Source organism: Schistocerca gregaria, chromosome 2, assembly GCF_023897955.1.
Source record: "Schistocerca gregaria isolate iqSchGreg1 chromosome 2, iqSchGreg1.2, whole genome shotgun sequence".
Taxonomy (NCBI): domain Eukaryota; kingdom Metazoa; phylum Arthropoda; class Insecta; order Orthoptera; family Acrididae; genus Schistocerca; species Schistocerca gregaria.
The window spans coordinates 262,524,389-262,537,956 of record NC_064921.1 but is presented as its reverse complement, the minus strand read 5'-3'; the positions used below and the strand labels follow the sequence as shown (position 1 = coordinate 262,537,956).

The 13,568-nt window shown below is 45.7% G+C and overlaps 1 protein-coding gene across 1 annotated transcript; it reads left to right on the top strand.

Annotated features, from left to right (window-relative positions):
* Positions 1–1,161: 1,161 nt before the first annotated feature.
* LOC126335738 (uncharacterized) lies at positions 1,162–2,270 on the top strand. The gene is made up of 2 exons (XM_049999194.1): positions 1,162–1,796; positions 1,884–2,270. Exons 1-2 carry the CDS (start codon positions 1,167–1,169, stop codon positions 2,268–2,270), a joined length of 1,017 nt encoding a protein of 338 aa, XP_049855151.1. The 5' UTR covers positions 1,162–1,166.
* The last annotated feature ends 11,298 nt before the right edge of the window (positions 2,271–13,568 follow it).

Sequence of the window (13,568 nt, the reverse complement as noted above, 5' to 3'; positions counted from 1 at the left end):
AGTGTTTGGGGGCGCGGGCGCCGCTATTGAGCGAGGCAGGGCGCATCGGCAGGAGCCGCGGGGGCGGGGCAGGCGCGCGCACGCGCAGAGCCGGCCGGCCGCGGCGGCCGCGCGCTGCTGCCGCCTGGCGGCGCCCGGGGCGCGGCCGGGACCGCAGCCGCAGCGCCGGCAGCAGCAGCAGCAGCGCGCCAGCCCGCGCCGGCCGGACCTCCGCCGTAGCCGCGTCCCAGTCGCGCAGTGTGCCAAGATGGCGGACCGGGTGCGCAAGAAGGCAGGCCGCGCCGCGACGGCGATGGCGCAGTGGCAGTAGCGACCGCCGCGCCCTCCCCTCCTCGGACGAGAGGCCTCGCGCGTCCGCGTGTGCTGCTTCCGGTGTGCTCGTGTGCGTACTCGCGTTCGTCGTCCGGCGGTCCGGCCGCAGCGCCCAGGGAGGAAGAAGTGTAGCAGCAGCAGAGAGAGAGAGAGAGAGGGGACAAGTGCGAGAGTGTGCGTGTGAGCGATAGCCTTAGATGCCCTCGGCAGGGCCAGCATGGTAACGGGCTGCCTGTGCGACTCGCGGCGGCCGGTTCCAGAGCTCGGGTCAGTGGCGGCTCGTACTGCGGGAGCGAGGGGCAGGCTGAGGGCGGCGCTGGTCGTGCTGGCCGTGGCCGTGGCCGTGCTCGTGGCCGGCCGCCTCCCTCGCCCTCGCTGCAGGCGGCGCTCGGCCGCCCCGGCGCCCGCCGCCCCCCACAGCCAGCAGCGTCAGCAGCTCAGCGCCCAGCAGCAGCGGCCGCGGCAGCAGCGCGCGGCGGGCCGCCCGTGCTCCGTCGCCGCCGCCGGCTCCCGCCCGCAGCAGCAGCAGCAGCCGCCGGCGCCCCGCGAACGCGACCGCGGCCGGCTCAGCAACTCGGGCGGTGGCAGGATCGGCTCCCTGCAACCGAAATGCACCTCACAAGGCGGCGCCGACAACTCTTAGCTCTTCTTTCTGTCGAAGCTGTCAACACTCTCCACCATCAGCAGCACCGCTACTACTACAACAACCACAACTACGACAACGACGAGAGGCACGGAGGCGACAGCGACTGGAACGACGACAGCAGCGTCGCGGACGAGCGGCAGGGGAGCAGCGGACACCACCCCGGCGCGCTGTTGACAACCACGCCACGTCGTGAAGTCGTCGTCAGACAATGCCCCTGGCCTGTACGGCGCCACCTATTCTCCCAGCGACGAAGACGACAAACGGAACAAGAGCGACATCGAGAGCGATCGAGCAGCAGCAGCGGCGCCGGAGCCACGTCAGGAACTCGGCGGCAGCAGCAGCAGCAGCAGCAGCGGCGGAAGCAGCGACACCGGTCTCGGGAGAGCAAGCCGCGGCCCAGGGCGGTCCCAGTTCGAGCACCGTCGCCGCCATCCTCCTGTTCGTCCTGATACTGCCGGCGGCACCCGACCCGGCGGCGGCGGCGGCGGCGGCGCACCACAACGCGACGACGCCGCTCTCGCTCCTGAACCCCTGGTTGTCAGCCTGTGATATCGCGGACCCGGCCACCGCGCCGGACCTCAGGGGCAGCTGCAGTGCGCGGGACGCGATGCCCTCTCTCTCGGATAATAATCACTACAGTAATAATTACGATAGCGGAGTTAATAAGCAGCGTAACAATAATAGTAGTAGTAATTACGGTAGGGACACGGAGGCGGCGGCGGCGGCGGCGGAGGCCGAGATGACGACGGGTCGGCTCAACGGGCAGGTGTCGGAGGGCCCGGGGCCGCCGTGCGGGGGCGGGGGCGGAGCAGACCGAGAGTGCCTTTGCGGGGGCGTGCGGCTGGACGAGGCGGCGGCGGCGGCGGCGTGCGCGGCGGCCCCCGGCCGGCGGGAGGCGGCGCTGCGGCGGCTGCGGCTGCGCCAGTGCTGCGGCCGCGCGCCGCTCGACGCGCTCAAGCCCGAGGCGCGCGCCGCCGCGCTGCGCGGCCCGCCCGCCGCCTGCCGCGCGCACCTGCGCGCCCTCGCGCGCCTCGACGCGCTCGCCGCCACGCTCGCCTGCAAGTTCGACGAGCTGCTGCGCCGCTACGACTGCGCGCAGGACTACTCCGTCAGCTTCGGCTGCGCCCACTGCCAGGTAGGCCGCAGCGTCGCCCGCGTCCCACGCCGCGCCGCGCCGCGCCGCACACGCGCCATCGATCCGCCGCGCCGCGCCGCGCCGCGACGCTACTCCACGTGGCGCCCGGAGAGCGTCGTGGCACGCCGTGCGACGCCCCCTCCGGCGAACACCCACTACAATCTGCCAATCCACTGAGGCCTGTGTGTACGCGAGGCTTTCGGAATTTCCCCGTTTAACATTTTCGACGCTACTGCCGAGAAGCAATAGTGAGGACACTCCGCCATAGGGTTTATTTGAGTCGATGGGTATATAAACTGTTTACCGTGCGAGGTGGCGCAGTCGTTAACACACTGGACTCGCGTTCGGGAGGACGACGGTTCAATCCCCCGTCCGGCCATCCTGATTTAGGTTTTCCGTGATTTCCCTAAAATGCCGGGATGGTTCCTTTCACAGGGCAGCGCCGACTTCCTTCCCCATCCTTCCCAAATCCGACGAGACCGATGATCTCACTGTTTGCTCCCCTCCCCCAAATTAGCCCAAATCCAAAGTCCATTACCTGCTTAGTGACTATACCTGTACCCCACAAATATTTCTCGGTCGTTGGATGCGTCAGAGCAAGCCGGGAGTACCAATCGACTCTTTTACCCCAAATGCCTCGATTATTTCATTTACATAGCCCGCAGTTTCCTAAATTGATCGCAGATGAAGGAATTGCAATGCAGAGAAAACAAGTATGCCTTCATTTATTAATCCATTATTTGTTAAAAACAGTCTTGGTTGCATTTTTTTTTTTTTTTTACTTTTCAAAGACGCGTTTCACCTTATTTAGGCATCTTCACGTTATCTCTTCTAGATGGACGCGAGAGGCACTAAGATCTGCATAACGCGTTCCCATTCAAAGGAACGAGTAACTGTTACCGTTGAAGAATAAAAAAAATAAAAAAAACCAAACTAAAATTGCGACCAAGACTGTTTTTAACCAATACTGTTAAGCACTGGTTTGCTCTTATGCCACATATGGACTGGAATAATTTCTATTAATCCATTTTTTTACGAGTTTCGATGTCAGTCGTCATCGGAACCCTCGTTCAGAAAGGAAACCAAAGCATCACAACGTTATATGGTTGACTTGTAAAAACTTGAGCAGAAGATCAGCCTGATCATGTTCGTTCCAAGTCAACCAAGTATCTTTGTGATCCTCTGGTTTTTATCCGAACCAGGGTTCTGAAGATGGCTGTCGCCGAAACGCTTAAAAAATGGATTAATAAACGAAGAAGCACGGATTTCTGATTTTCTCTGCATTACATTTCCTTCATCTGCAACTATTCGGCCAACTGCAGACCATAAAATTATTCGTCACGGTTGCGTCCATTCTGGACGCCTTAACGGTACACCTTTGTTGCCTTGATTCTGTTTAACAGGTATGTTACAGTCAATCGGTTTCGACTCTAATGACTCATCGCCGAAAGTAAAAATCCTATATTTTGTTACAAAAGCAACACGTTAAGTCGCCAACAGACCATAAATTTGGTCACTCACAATCGATTTTAAGTGACCACAACGACTCTCTCCTGATGGCTTCAGCTATTGATTTTCTATCAAAATATTTGATTTTTACTTTTGATGATGAGACGAACGCTATGAATGCATTTGTGGTTAAAATAATGTAATTCAAGTAGAACGCGTTCCCCAGTCTCACAATGTCAAATCTCGTTGGATAGTCAGACTTTGGTGGTATAGTGATGTGGAGTGTGAACCTGGACACAGTAAATTTAGCGAGATCTACTTGGGAGGACACAGGAATTTTCCAGACCTTCCTCTACCCTAGCCTTCTGCTCTCAGTGAAGTTAGTATATGCCAGGAACGACGCGTTTAACTGTAGGTCCCCTCTCCCCTGTAGGATTTACTGTGGTAGGTTATGGCCGTACAAATTCACGAAGTGATGTCCATTTGAAAGAACTTACAAACAGGCGGCTGAAGCACTCCCGGTCAATCAACCCTCAAGCATTTACTTTCATTTTGCAGGAATAGCAGCCTCTTCTAGTACAAGGCTCAATGCAGTGTTGACTCCTGGGCTGCTCTGACACACCTATCGGCCAAGAATTGTTTATGGCCTACTGATAATGCCTTCTTTTCAGTCGAAATAATTTGTGTGATCATTTACTGAAATGAAGTGTACAGTTTCTCTTTTAACTAATAGGCTGCGATGGCATCTCTAGGCAGTTAACACCATGCAACGAAGCTTACATACAATGACGTAGCATTTCCATGGTGAGAAGACGTTTTTGTTGCGATATTCACTCAGTCTGAAGACTAGTTTTATGCAGCTAGCTATGATAGTCTATTCAGAGCAAAATCCATCATCTGTACATAACTGCTGCAACCTACATCTACATGTAACTACGTGCTGCTGTCAGGCTTTATTGTCTCTACAATGCTACCATCGTCCCGCACTCTTCCCCTCATACACGCATCCCTCCATGCTTAATTTGACTATTCCTTGTTGCCTTGGGATTCGTCCGATCAACCGACAGCCATTTCTTTTAGTCAAGTTCTGTCATATATAGCGATATGCTAAATGCTTGCGATACATCATAGTGATATGCAGAAAAGTCTACAGAGAAGCTGAGATTTCTGCAAGGAATGGCAGTTTCAACGTTAATAAACGTAACGTAGTGCACGTGAAGATCTGTCACCGTTCCAGTACACTATTGCAACCGATCATAGTAACTACCCTGAAACACATAGGAGTAACCATTCGGAGAAACCTAACCTAATTGTAAGAAAAGCAAACGCCAGGCTGAGATTCTGTGGGTGAATTTTAAGGAAATATGATACATCCACGAAAGAAGTTACTTACAAAACACTTGCTCGACCAATTCTTGAGTATTGCCCTCCAGTTAAAAAACTTCAGGTTTGATTAATAGAAGACACACAGGAGATCTAATGAACGATGTATTTTGTCACGGGATCGCTTAGTCGACGAGTGATCGTTACGGAGATGCTCAAAAAACTCCAGTGGCAGACGCTACAAAAGAGGCATTGTGCTTCACAGAGAGGATCACTGTTGTAGTTTCAAGATGATGTGTTCCAAGAAGAGCCGGAAAACATATCACTTCCTTCAACACACGTCTCGCCAATGACAGATACGAGAAAATCAGAGAAATTAAAGCTGAGAGAAAAAATAGGAGGGGGGTGGAAGGTCAGTGGTGGCAAAGTACCCTCCGCTACACCCTGTAAGGTGGCTCATGGAGTGTAGGCATTGATGTAAATGTAAACATACTGTAGATGTGTTTACAAGACGCACGGCAGATTTTCCCTTTTTAACTACCAGGATACATTAGAATGTATAGGTAGACAATCCTGTGAATAGGAACTTCTTGTCCAGGACATTGTATTTTTGTGATGCAGGCAGAAATATGTAAAACTATGTATGCAGCCATTAAATTTTGGGTATGCAGCTGCGTAAATTCCACCTGTTCAACTGACATTTCGGCCGCGTGTCTTCCGACCATCATTGCGATGAGTCAAGAGGCTGCCACTTGCTACGTCTTCTGCTGCATCCACATTTACGTCTCTTGATTGCTCCCGAGGGTGACACACACCCGAAATATCAGTTGTATAAGTGAAATCTGGAGGACTACATTATCTAAGCTGTGAAAAGCTATGAATGGACAAAATGCGCTCTACTCCCCTGCAGTTACTGTGTCATTCTGAAGCACTTAGGTATACGACCAGTATTTCTAGTACAATTTAACTTGATGCCAGGTCCGTTATTGTCTAGGATATTGACCACGATGTCTGATGATGATATTAAGTCTCAAACCGATTTCGTATACACGAGGTACAGCGATTATGAGTGTGTTGTAATGACGTAGAGCAGACTGGAAGAATACTATGACTGTCGTATGTATTTCACTTACAACTAATGAGATAGCAACGGACAACGTTGTAGTCCCATTTCAGAAGTCACTTCTAATGACTTGTAATCGATTCCAATAATAAAACAACGGTTAGCTGTGGAAGTAAATAACACATAAGTTAGCCGATCACAAATGTAAAAATTGTCTAAATCACAGTAATTTAATAATAAAAAATCATCCTTTTTTTCACTAATCAGATATGAGGTAGTTAACTTCTTCGCATGCTTTTTCATACATACTTGCCATTGTACTTTTTTTATGTAACCCGTTACCTGTTTAGTGTCCTCTGCCTATTCTTGGATTTTAGGACACTTAGTATATACAAAAAGACAAAAACCCACGTTGACCTGCGTTACACAAATCGAAGGCTACTTCATAATGCTAGGAATCGAACCTTGTGATGCCTTCTATAAATTTGTATTACTAACAATGATTTTTCTCAATGGGATAAGCGTACAAAAACAACTAAAAACAATCCAAGTTATCTCAAAGATGAAAGAGGGCCACTAATACAGACTGGGAGAATTATGGGTGCCAAATACAGAAATGTTAGTTGCAAAATTTAAGAAGACCCTGCGTGATGATATCTGGTCCTAGCAAAGTAAAACAACTAGCGAACTCAGATGTTTTATGACGATCTGACGTTTCCAGTCACTATACTTCCATTTCAGTTGACTTTACAGTCAATTTTTGATTAAACATTGAAATTATTACAAACGAAAAACACATTTGGCTGTGTTCCACAATCCTTAATTTCTCTCGAACTACGTTTCGGGTATTAGCGCAATTTCGGTGTAATGCTAGAAAATGGCATGAAAGAATCGTTCTTCTGGTATCTGGCATTATTTATTAACTGATATTGCAATTTTAACTAGTTTTTTTTCTCATTTCAAAGTATAATCACTTTATGCCATTACATGGTATATAAACAGTACCACAGATACCGTCCATTTTGAAAATTCAAAGAAAGAAATGACTGAAACTGCAAAAATTATGAATAAAATTATGTCAGTCATGGTTACTCAAATGCGGACTGAAACACAAATGCCAATGCCATCTCGAAAATCGGCTTGGAACCTTGAGCCCAGAACACGTGCATTTGAAGTTAGGGAACAAAGCCAAATTTCTGTTTCCTTGTGTGATAGTTATTTTTTTTTAGTTAAGTTTTGTAATAGTTAAATTTTTAGTTAAGTTTTAGCGGAAGATGCGTTTCCACTGAAGTCAGTTAGTGCTTAGACCTGTAGTTAGGCGTAACTGCGAAAGTCCGTCTTGCGACGGCTGCTCCCCACTGCTGCCGAAGCATTGCTGGGCGACGTTATTGCAGGGACGTGGGTTCAGCGTGCAGCTCTCTCGATCATTTACGCCGGCTCTCGATACCGGAGACACTGCTTTTCTGTCTGGTAGTTCCGTACATATCATCACAAGTGGTCTCAATACCAATGCACCAGCAAACGTAAAGTCCTTGTCAGTACAGGGTAAAGAACTAAGGTCCTGCACCCGGCAGCCAGAGTCGTGACGTCTCATTCACTTAATCCTGTCCAAGCACGCCTATCTTTCTTTTTGTCTTCTTCTATGTAACTTTGTAGAACTGAAGATAAAAGCACTTGAGAACATTTGTCGGAAAGTTCGAACACGAGCCAGTAGCGCGTGCACCGCTGGGCAGTGAAAGTCTGAGCAACATCCTCAAAGTAGTGGCAATACGAATTCTCCGCTATAGGGCGATTTTCTTCTCTTGGTGGCCCGGCCAGAGACCAGCGTCGCGGAAGGCGTAGCGAGGAACATCTTTTACTTTAGCAGGCCGTTGACACGTGCACTGACTCAGGAACGGATCGTGTCTTCAGTTCTGGGTTGCGAGAGCGGCTGGCAGAGGGGTCGAAGTTTGTTACTAGATTTCACCTCTCCCCATAAATTATAATTTGACGTCAGTCTCACTCCTAACATGTCACAGGCTCACGTGGTTTTTATAATAACAGCAATAAAATATATAAAATGTTTGACGAAAAACTGGTATTGATGTTCCACAATAATTTGCATGTAGTAAACCATTGATAACCGTCTTTCGTCTTTCAGGGCCCTCCTTGACAACTGAAGACTAAACGGATATTCCACACAACGACAACGAGAGTTTACAGCTGTGCAAAGATTGTTTTGTCCAGGATATCTTACCTTTTATGCCTATTCATCTAAACGGAAAACAGAAGCGTAATGGAATACACTCGGAAGCTATGGACAAACAAACCTCTCATTACATTATGCTCAAAAGGTTAAATGAATAAGAATGTGCTGGCCAAAATAGTACACGAATGGGTACTGGCACAGAGTACTATGCTACAGGGGCAAAATGACTGGCGAACGTAGGGAACAGGCGGAAAAAAGAGGGAAGGGGAGCATAGGAGAAGAAGCAGTCGGAGTAATGTGGTTGAGGAACAGTTATACTATTTACAACAAGCATATTATGGTGAAAATATTAACTGGCTGCTGCTGCTTCGGCAAGGGTTAATAATGGAACCTTATTTTTGATTATTGAGGGTTAAATCAGCATTTAATTGTGTACTGTTTTAGCCTGTACTTTCTTATAATTTCACTCAGTGTTTATAATGTAATACAAGGTTTATTGTGCATAGCTTCTTGCTGTATTTCGTTGTAGTTGTGTTTTTCGTATGGATATACAACCCTAAATGTTCATATATCGTTGGCAAAACAAGCTTTGTACTATATCTGATATTGTGTGGGCTGTCTGCTTAGTCTCAAGTTGTCTGAGGACGCTCTAGAAAGCCGAAAGCCAGTGAACAACCAACTATCAAATACATATTGTTGGGGAACATCAAAATTTCTATATCAGCTTTTAATAAGTCTGTGTTCCTCTGAGTGATAAAATGATTAATATAATAATAATAATAATTTTTTAAATCAATGCTTCGTACATCGCTTCAACGTAACTTCCAAGAAACTGCAATTCAGAAATGTACATATTTGGAAATCGCCGTTCGAAAAATTGATTTGAGATCTGCAGCAGCAACACACTATCACAACTTTAAAAACAGCATATCTTACACGGATGTAAAATCGGTGTGTGCACCCATCTTTATCACTGTTACACATATCACTATGATTGTGAATGGAAATATGCAGACTACCGGTAAGCTAGCATGTAAATGGTTTGGAACGCTAATTGGTTCAGTCGTTTCTGTCTACATTCGGGAAAGCCACGGTTAACTGTTTTTTGTTTAGTGAAAGGTCTTTCCGTTTCTGTTTTGTCTTTCTCAGCATCCGATGGTTTGCTAGTTTTGTTGGTAGAATCATGAAGAATTCGTCGTTGGCAGCAGACATTGCAAGCTTATACGTGCCTATATCTGGCTGGCATGTTTCCTGAAGTTGGTCAAGTCAGAAAGCCATTCACGCAGGCTTGCCCGAAGGCAAGCAGTGGGAAAGTATCCTGTGTTAATCGTAACTGGTAACTTTCTAGGATTCGGATCGTTTTCTAGACTCTTAGTTCTCACGCTACTTCTTTTCCGGGACTTGGAGGAGAAATTTGGAACTTAATGTGCTTAACAATGTAAACGCTGTTAGCTAAATGGTCTTTGGGGCTCTGATGGATGACAGGCACCGGAAATTTGTACTCAGCAAATAATTTCAACTCGTCATAAGTGTTCCATTCCACATACCGTGTACTCCGCTCAAGTCGAGACGGTTCACCTGAAAAAGGTACTTGTATTGGTGACATACACCCATGGGCTCTTTCTTAACTTGGCAGGTTTGACTACTGGGGAAACGTGTCATGCCGTGTGTCGAGAGCTGCAGTGATCTTTTTATCAACTCTTCACAAGCTAAAAAGCAGTATCGAAACTAGATGTGGGTTAACAACCTATTTCTCTACTACTGCAGCATTGAAATAGATTAGTCCCACTACGTTAACATTTTAGAAGTGAATGGTAGTACAGTACTGTTATTGTACAGAACATAATTACGATACATTTTAATGGTCAAATTACTTTTCTTATAGCGCCAAACTTCGTACCTAATACGGCTGTTTGATATTTGTAAAGCTAATCAAAAAGTTTGACGATGAGCGAAGGAATCAGTATGTGGATAGAAATAGGTGAAATTATTAAATGCGCTTAAGATTGGACATATAATCATCTTTACACTTTTTCGATGAAGTTTCGTAATATGGCATGACCACAACACTTTCTCTACTCTACACACTACTTCGCTCCTAATCTTATTTTTTTTCCACTTCAAGACCGAGCGACGAAGCGCAGTGGCTAGCACATTGGACTCGTATTCGGGAGGACGACGCTCCAAACCCGCGTCGGGCCATCCTGGTTTTCCATGATTACATATGTTTGAAATAACTTACAGAGTCAGTAAATAGAAACGGTGGAGAAGGGAGCATGTCTGTAAACGTTGGAAGAATCAGAGGCGAGTAGTTACGTTACTAATGTGTCGGTTTAGGCCACGTAAAATTCTAACAGAAATGCTTAGTAAAGTTAAATTATAGGTGATTTGTTTTTACGAAAGCTCGCTGGGTAAATTTAGTGAAGTGATATTCACAGAAGAATGTTAGACAGTTCTGCTGCCTCCACCGCATGCAGTGCGTCACGCAAGTAGTGGAACCCATGTACAGTGCAGCCAGCCACAAAAACTGTGATTTGTGTTCACGGGTTTAACTGTATTGTGATACCTGCCATGTGGTTCCTGCTGCAATTTTTGATTAAAACATGCAAATGACTATAATAATATTGTGTCTTTTTCGGAATCACTTTTCCAACTGGCAAATTTTCTTTGTGGTGCAGAGGAACCAACAAGAGAACCATGTTGACCGGAAGGTTACCATCAAATAAATATGTTTAGGAATAGAAAGCACGTATGTTGCATTAAAATGTTATAGAATCATCACCTCTGTCTATAGCAAACTCTTAACCGTAGCCGTTTATCATTCATCTACCGTGCTGGTACTAAATTTCGGTTCCATGTACCACTGTGTGAATAACCCTTTTGCCTGTAAGGTAGTTCCGCCAGCAAGTCGGAAACATTTCCTCATTTTTGCTTTTGCACGTTTATTTGAAAGCTGTTGTAGCAGCCAATGTATGTCTCTAAGCTCTGCCTCAGGATTACGTTTTGTAAATGCCACGATATTTTGTCGGGGCAGTTACTAGACTTATTCACTTAGTTGTTGCTGGTTACTGCCGGCAAGTAGCAACAGCATTAATGTTAGCAGTTCCTACTTGCCAACAGTAACCAATAACAACCATCTGACCGTGTCGTGCTGTTGCCTTGAACAAATACTGTGCGATTAAGACAATTTGATACGGGCGGTAGATTCAAATGGTTCAAATGGCTCTGAACACTATGGGACTTAACACCTGAGGTCATCAGTCCCCTACAACTTAGAACTACTTAAACCTAACTAACCTAAGGACATCACACACATCCACGCCCGAGGCAGAATTCCAGACTGAAGCGCCTAGAACCGCTCGGCCACACCGGCCGGCGCGGTAGATTCCAAAGTCATGTATTCAATAGATCCAACGGAAGAGTCTGCAGAGTCACATTTAATAACGGTTTCTAAATTATTCGAGATTTACAACAATAATTGCTTGCTATTACTTCCGAAAGATGGGAGATGGTGTAAACTGTTGCTGAAAATTTGTGTGCTTTACTTTGGGAGGTTTGATAGTAAACAAATGCCGTAAGTTTCAGTTCGTTAGGCACTGGTTTAATGTCTCCTCACTTCCCGGCCAAATGACGGCAAGGAAAGGAAGCGGCTCTTGGGCAGAACGGCAGTTCGTTATAATTTTTAGATCATGGTCAGTGAATATCGCATAAGACGGTGTGTAGCGCTGTAGATCGAATCTGGCCGCTACAGGTAACTCTCTGTTTATATCTACGAAAGCACTTTATTTTGTAGATGGGCTCTTTACTGCGAAGTGAGCGAAACCTCTTCATTTGTACTACAATATAATCGAACCATGTATCGAATGTGTCAGCTCTGAACAGAAATATGCCCTTCAGTCCCTAATACACTAATAGAAGAATATGTCCGAATGGTGCTTAGTCGTCTCTTATAAGATTACGATACTGGTGTACTGGAAGTAAGAATGGCCACTGCCCAGGGGTATCCTTTCTTCTCGACACCGTTTACTTGATGTTCCCTTTATTACCGCTTCTCATGATGAAACTAGACGACACATCTACACAACTAAATCTTCTGTCTCAGTTTATGAAAGCACGAAATACAGAAATTTTATCTATGACTAGCGGTGAGTGGAAATATTGTAGTCTCACCGTTGCTATAACAATCAGTTTTACGTCTTTACTCGCAAATGTGGGGTTTATTTGGCGAACGCGGTTGGTAACGTATTTCAAATTATCACGAACACTCATAAAATTTTTAAGCGCATTCACTTTGTGATAGGAAGACCCATCACCTACTTCCAAAAATTCTCTTTTCGTTTTTCTGAAAATCACTAATTAACCAGTCTATAAAATTATTGCTGTTCGTTCATGAACCATTACTATTTTTTCAACAAAGACCGGATATATTACAATATTTTAACATAAAAAATTTTCATTCTGATCAATTAATATAAGATCTAAAGAGCATCGAAAACGACACTCCGCCACATGAAAACAAGAGCTAGCTACTTCTGCAAATTCTTTCGAAGTATTCCGCTTGTGCCAAGCTCATAACATCACAGCCTGTATCTCTACAGGTAGTTTTGTCTTACTATTCTAGTTCATACTTGGTATTGCAGCCCTCAAATGTGTGTGTTGCCTTATGAAAAGCCTGTTTCATTTTGTGTCTACATGTCTGGCTACATTATTAACATTATGGATACAACATGATAGTTAACGCCATATGACGTATAGTGAGAAATATTTTCTTCCAAGTATAGTACTAAGTTCACTAAGCAACTACAATAAAATTGGGAATAAACAAGTCTTAGTTACTAGAATTTACATCACTGTCTGAACACTATGTACCTAACGACCAACAGAGAATAAAGGTATTGCCAAGGCCTTCTATATACAAGGTTTGCAATGACATATACCAGAAATACATATCTTTTGTGTGTTTACTATTGTATTTCGTGCCCTGTAACACGTCAATTATATACTTTCCTATTTTATAACATACACAGCTTTGTAGGATTTAAATCATGCATGCTGACGTTACTATTTTACCACTGATTTTTCGATAAATCATACGCACCTACATTTCAATGTTTCTTGTGATTCAATGAGACCGCAAGACTTTTCTTGTCGGCAAGGTTCCTGTGAAATGTTACGGTCATGTGTTGGACTGGCCTCCTTTTCTTTTAAATAGTTATTCTTCATGAAGAAGCGTGCAGGAAAATGTATTTCAGAGGATAAAATAGATGTGATGATGATGATCGTGGTCATGGTATTGCTTTCAGGGTGCTTAACGATAAGCTCATCAGCGCCCTCGCAAAATATGAAGTAAATGCTTAGTGAGACAAACAACGCATTTCCTCGTAAACAATATACTTGGAACAATGATGCATGACCACATGTTAGAGAATTAGCTACAAAAATTACTGATACA